This window comes from Monopterus albus, unplaced genomic scaffold (genome assembly GCF_001952655.1).
Source record: "Monopterus albus unplaced genomic scaffold, M_albus_1.0 scaffold96.1, whole genome shotgun sequence".
Taxonomy (NCBI): domain Eukaryota; kingdom Metazoa; phylum Chordata; class Actinopteri; order Synbranchiformes; family Synbranchidae; genus Monopterus; species Monopterus albus.
This window is the reverse complement of record NW_018127976.1, coordinates 550,701-557,199: the sequence shown is the minus strand read 5'-3', so window position 1 is coordinate 557,199 and position 6,499 is coordinate 550,701. Positions and strand designations below refer to the sequence as shown.

The 6,499-nt window shown below is 42.6% G+C and overlaps 1 protein-coding gene across 1 annotated transcript in view; it reads right to left on the bottom strand.

Annotated features, from left to right (window-relative positions):
• Positions 1-632: 632 nt before the first annotated feature.
• The window catches only part of myo15b (myosin XVB), an 81,166-nt gene continuing 75,299 nt past the window's right edge, over positions 633-6,499 (bottom strand). The window contains exons 41-46 of the mRNA XM_020608922.1: positions 5,408-5,533; positions 4,988-5,156; positions 1,786-1,873; positions 1,359-1,623; positions 1,118-1,224; positions 633-659 (exon numbers count right to left, since the gene is read on the bottom strand). Of these exons, the coding sequence (XP_020464578.1) occupies positions 633-659; positions 1,118-1,224; positions 1,359-1,623; positions 1,786-1,873; positions 4,988-5,156; positions 5,408-5,533 (782 nt within the window). The remainder of the gene's footprint in view (positions 660-1,117; positions 1,225-1,358; positions 1,624-1,785; positions 1,874-4,987; positions 5,157-5,407; positions 5,534-6,499) is intronic.

The window sequence follows — 6,499 nt, the reverse complement described above, 5'->3', positions numbered from 1 at the left end:
TATATATATGTGTGTGTGTGTATACACATATATACACAGTATATATGTGCATTTGTGTGAATGTAATAATTTCTATAAATATCTGAACAGCTGAGACAATTCCCTTCAGTAACTACCACTGAAGTGCTATTACATCAAGCTCTCCACTGCTAAATAGCTGGTTGTGGTTGTATTGGAGAGCGCCCAAAGCTGGAATTGTGCTTCTGTGGAGATACATGTGAACATCTCTGTGGACCTACACTGAAGGGGGCATTACAGGTAATCATCAGTCACATTACAGCTGAAACACACACACCTCCCATATCTCAGCTACACACTGTACAGACCGGGGCATCAGGTAAGCTGACTAGTTTTATCAACTTCCACTGGAGGCAGGTTTGAAATAGAAATGCAAACAAATATCAATGTACTCCAGTATATACATGTGTTAAAAAAATCTAAACAAAACCTCCATACAATCCTATCTGAGTGACTCCTGTGCATGTTCACCTATCTGCATAATTTGCCACTCTCCTATTTCTCTGTGCTGATGCACAGCAACTATTTTATCACATTTGATCCCCTGCTCAGCACATTCTGTTTCTGACATCTTTATGACACGTGCTGTGAGTTGACACTCCACGTATGTTGTACTAGTCACTACCATGAGCACAGACAATCTAAGGCAAAAATGAGAAATCAGTCCCTTCACCACTTTCAGTGTAAAAGCCATCGTCAGGGTTAAAGTTATTTTTCCCCCTAAAGAATTCCATTTAAACCTGCATTATTCATTCTTGGGCCACTTTGGGGGCAGTGGAACAAGCTGGAAAACACAACTCTGCTTTACTGAATGTGTGCAAACAGCTGCTTATGTATACATCCATGACTAACAGAGCAAAATTTGCATTCATTTGGAGTAGCTTTTTCTTGCCAGTCCACTTGACACACAGCTAATATTCCCTTCTCAGAGTAAAGTTGTGACTTGATAACCAAAAGCTGAAAAGCACTAAAATTCTTTCTACTACAAGGGGAACACCTTTGACAGTACACAATCAGGCGATCCACAGTTTAGTGATATTGATAATTCAGCTTTAAGTGAACCAGTGGTTCCCGGATGCATGTCCTGTGTGTTTCTCACCTCTTTTCGCAGAAACAGTTTTCCTGACATTCTGGAGTAAGAGAAGCAGACACCAGGAGAGAAGTGCTGGAGCTGGGACAAAATGCCATCCTCGGTTGGCATTGTATCTGGAGCACATGAAAGTCTTCACATTAGTTAGTTAGCTAGTCAGCAGTATGTACCAGCTAAAATATAATATATAAAAGGCATTTTAATCCTTCTAAACACAAGGTCTGAAAAACATGATGTGAGTAACACCCACTGAGAGACGGGGCAGCAATGGACGGTGGGTCAGGGATGTCCTGAAGGATGGGTGCTGAGTGCAGAGGAGGTGGCGGGAAGTCGGGGGGAGCAGGTGGAGTGTGCTTGGAACGCTGTGAGCCAAATAGGTCTTCCAGGGAGCGTTGCTTCTGCTTCATGCTGCTGGAGATGATGCGGGGACCCCTGGTGGAGGAAGGAGAAGACGAGGGCATCCTGTGAGGAGGCTGCTCCCTCTTGACTGGTGGTGGAGCAGGCACCCAGTTTTTCTGCATGAGGTTAGAACAAGATCATGTGAGGCTGTAACACAATATATTTCAGAATCAGGTACTCGATATGACATAAAATAAGAAACCAAACTATAGCACTTTTATTTTTGTGAGAAATATAGATTCATTTTATTTTTATTTGTAGTTTCAGACCATCCTGACCTGTTGTGACACTGGTGCTTTGTTTCTGAGTTTGGCCAGAGCTTCTTGTTTGGGGTCACTCTTCTTTACAAACTGCCTTGAAGGATATCTGTGAAGATAATAAATGCAGTATATCACCAACCTTACAGAAATAACCAGTTTAATTCTCTTTTAACTGGACATTTCTTTAAGGATTCCTTGTCAGAATTAGAATCAGAATCAGAATCAGGTGAACCTGAAGGGGCAGAGGAAGAGAGGATGGCAATGCTACTGTGAAAAGTGTTCCGTGGACCCAGGCCTGGATGGGGAAACAAACTCAGGACTATGGACTCTGACTGACAGTACCTTGTGACCAACAACAACTGACTGGTCTGACTGGCGCTTTTGACAATCTTCTTATTTAATACTTTATCTATCTCACAGCAGGAGGAGTGATTCTGGTCTCTGTTCTCTGTTCCCTAACTATCAGATTAGGGAACAGACTACTACTCTGAATATTCAGAATAATTGTAATATTAAATGATTACTTAACTTGGGATGATTTGTCTGAATTAATTTAGTCGGCATCACACTCTAGCCATGACAATAAAATTGTAGTTTATTTCACACACATATACAGTGTGTATGTATATATATATATATATATATATATATATAATGTCCCATGTCCTCCGTATGTAACCTCGCTGGGGTTACTTGTATAGTAGCATTCTAATAGTTCCCTGTTCTCCTCTCTTGTCCATGAATGTCTTGTTCCAGTAGTCCACTTCTCATCAGGTTGTCACGGTCCTGCCTCGTCTGCTTCCTGTCGTGTGCTTTTATTTTGTATCCACTTCCTTTTCAGTCACACCTCAGTTACGGACTCTTTAGTTTAATCTATGTTCAGCTGCTTCTGATTACTCACACCTGTGTCCAACATCTTATAGGCAATGTTCCCTCACTAGAACGCTGCCAGATTGTTCTAGACTCCAGCTCTGACTCTCCAGCCTGTAATTCTTGCCTGACCCTCTTGTTTTGACCTTCAATTGTTGTTCTGACCACCGTGTTTTGCCTATTCTTTCCCAGATCCTGATTGCCTACAAGTGTACCGACTTTCTGCTATCTCCAATCTGACTTCCTGAGTTTGGATCCCCTGGCTGTATGTGATTACCGGCGCTGACCTTGGACTGTCTTAACGACCCAATATAGATTCTGGGCATTGCATGTTTGTTTTGTTTTATGTCAGTAAAAGTATCTTCCTCTACCCCAGTTCGTCTGGTCTTATAATTGAGTTCACCATAAACACTATTTGGCAGCATCACACGCCAATCCTGACACAGGTTGTCCCGGTTACTCAACACTTGACTCGGACCTTGTTGACCCGGGCGACGTCCAAGCCGGTGTGACTCTTATTTTTCCAACTCTCATTACCCAGCACAGAGGCACTAATCCTGGCAGCACAAGAACAAGCTCTAAGTACAATATCAATAGAGGCCGGGGTCTACAATACCAGACAGGACCCCAGGTGCAGGCTGTGCAAAGATACCCCTGAGACAATCCAGCACATAACAGCAGGGTGCAAGATGCTAGCAGGCAGGGCATACATGGAACGCCATAACGGAAGAAACTGTCCCTGTGCCTGGTTGTCTTGGTGTCGTGGTGGTGAGACCTGTAATGCCGTCCAGAGGGGAGGAGTTCAAACAGGTTGTGTCCGGGGTGTGAGGGGTCTGCAGTGATCCTCTCCACCCTCTATTTGACTCATGCGGTGTACAGGTCCTCCATGGAGGGCAGGCTCACACCAATGACCTTTTCTGCAGTCCTGATTATCCGCTGAAATCTGTACTTTGCCCTGTTTGGTTGTTGAGCCAAACCACACAGTGGTGGAGGTGCAGAGAACAGACTCGATGATTCCTCTGTAGAACTGTATGAGCAGTTCCTGGGGCAGGTCGAACTTCCTGAGCTGGCGCAAGGAAGTACATCCTCTGCTGTGCCTTCTTGGTGATGGTCCTGATGTTGGACGTCCACTTCAGGTCCTGGGAGATAGTGGATCCCAGGAACTTGTAGGATTTTACTGCTGATACAGTGCTGCCAAGTATAGTAAGTGGGGGTAAGGTGGGAGGGTTCTTCCTGAAGTCCACTGTTCACTGTTTTGAGCGTGTTCAGCTCCAGGTTGTTGATATATACACAGTATATATGTGCATTTGTGTGAATGTAATAATTTCTATAAATATCTGAACAGCTGAGACAATTCCCTTCAGTAACTACCACTGAAGTGCTATTACATCAAGCTCTCCACTGCTAAATAGCTGGTTGTGGTTGTATTGGAGAGCGCCCAAAGCTGGAATTGTGCTTCTGTGGAGATACATGTGAACATCTCTGTGGACCTACACTGAAGGGGGCATTACAGGTAATCATCAGTCACATTACAGCTGAAACACACACACCTCCCATATCTCAGCTACACACTGTACAGACCGGGGCATCAGGTAAGCTGACTAGTTTTATCAACTTCCACTGGAGGCAGGTTTGAAATAGAAATGCAAACAAATATCAATGTACTCCAGTATATACATGTGTTAAAAAAATCATAAAGACTTATCTTACTGGGGGAATATTTCCATATGAGAGCTATGTAACTTTTCATTATTCCACCTCAGAATCATTTACCATTTGACTATATTAGACATTCAACTTTGATTTGCTTTTATATTTTTTAAACTCTTGTTAAAACTTTCAAATTCTTTCAACATATCAAATTTCTTTTTAATTTCATGATCTGTGCACATGACTTGACTCAGACTGACTGCACAACAATAAGACAACAACAAGACAGTCAGAGGCATTATTCCCATCCAGTGTTTATGCAGCATGACATTGACTCCCATTCACATTTCATTCATACAGTTGCTCATTTTGGAGGGAGGAGAGGTGTAGAAGGTCTAAGCAGGATCCAGCAGGATATGAGCTTTGCTTCACATTGGGAGAGAGTGGGGGCAGCTGTGGCTCAGGAGGTAGAGCAGTTAACCAGAGGATTAGCGGTTCGGGCTTGTCCAGTCAACATGTCAAAGTGTCCTTGAGCAAGACACTGAACCCCCAGTTGATAACACTGGTGTGCGAATGTGTGTGTGTGAATGGCCAAATACTGTGAAAGTGCTTTGAGTGTGATGAAAAGCGCCTCTACAAGTATAAGACCATTTACACAAAGGATACATTGAGTGTTGTGTTGTGTTGTGTTGTAACTGACTCTTCAGCCTCAAAGGGTTTAGGCTCTGGTGGGGTTCGACTGTTGTACTGTTTGATGATTTCCCGTATGTTGGAGGTGGGCTCAGGCTGAGGCTTAGTGAGAGGAGCAGGGGTAGGTGTTGTTTTCGGGGGGTCTGCTTCTTTAGCAGGAGGGATATGAGTAATATTCACTGTGGCAGAACAGAAATTATATATCTGAAGCACTTCATTCAATTTACTTTCTATTTATACTTGGTATCTTCTCACATTAAATAAAAACAACATAAAAGGACAACAGGAACAGAACAAAAGATGGGTGCTCCTTTTCCTTTGGGTCCATCTACCCTTGAAGACTGATCCACATATTGTATAATTGCCATTTGTAGGTAAAGGTGGGCAGATAATAAATACTGAGCCCCTTGAACTTATTTAATCTTCTTACCAGGCTTAGGTGCTGTAGGTGGGGGTATTGGATGCTTTAAAGGTGGGGAGCATTGCTGCTGTGTGGGTGGGCTGGAGCGGGCTGGCTGAGACTTTGGGGTTTTGGATTCACCTCGGGACTGTGTGCCTTGAGAGGAGTGGAAGAGGGTAATGGTGAGTGGCTGGCTACAAATGACAGACCTGCATAGTGAACACAGCTGAAAAGATCACTGGTGTTTCAGTTCCCCCCTCTCCAGGACATATACAACATCTGCCTCACCAGAAAAGCAGTTAGCATTGTTGGTGACTCCAGCCACCCCTCACACAGCCTCTTCAGCCTCCTGCTACCTGGGAGAAGGTACTGAAGTCTTCATCGCTACAGCTCCAGACTCATGATCAGCGTCATCCACCAGGCTGTCAAGAAGCTGAACCCCCCACCCCCTTTTTTCCCCTCCCAAGATTTTTGGGAACAGAGGATCTTGAGAGTTTAAACTCTCAATATCTTCCTCTTATCAGAACACTCATCAGAGCACCTATCACTTTAAAGGCACAAGGACTCTAAGAACACAACCCCATCATTTGCTGTAACTGTATATTTTTGTTTTTGCTTGTACTATATAATCATGATTGCGTTGCTGTACGGTCAATTAATTGAAACACCTCCTGTTACACATGTATGTATGTATGTATGTATGTATGTAACTGTATTATCTCAGGCCTAAAATCATACTGTACTATAGATAATGTTGTACTATGGATCATGGATCCGCTACAATGCACTTAATTGTATGTACACATTTTTATGCCTTACATTATTGTATTATTTTATTCTATTTTATTATGTATTTTTATCTTTTTGCACCATGGGTTGGAGAAAAACTATTTTTTGATTACTCCTTTATTTAATGAAAGGGAAGGGGGATACAATTTAAGGGGTCAGTTAAATTTAAAAGTTCATGCTATACGTACAACCAAAAAAAGATTTTGTATTTCCATAAGTGGGGTAAAACTATGGAATAATTTAAGTGTAGACATAAAAAATAGTAATAGAATTGACGAGTTTAAACATAAATATAAAGGTATGTGTCAATCAAGATATATGCAAGAACAGGCT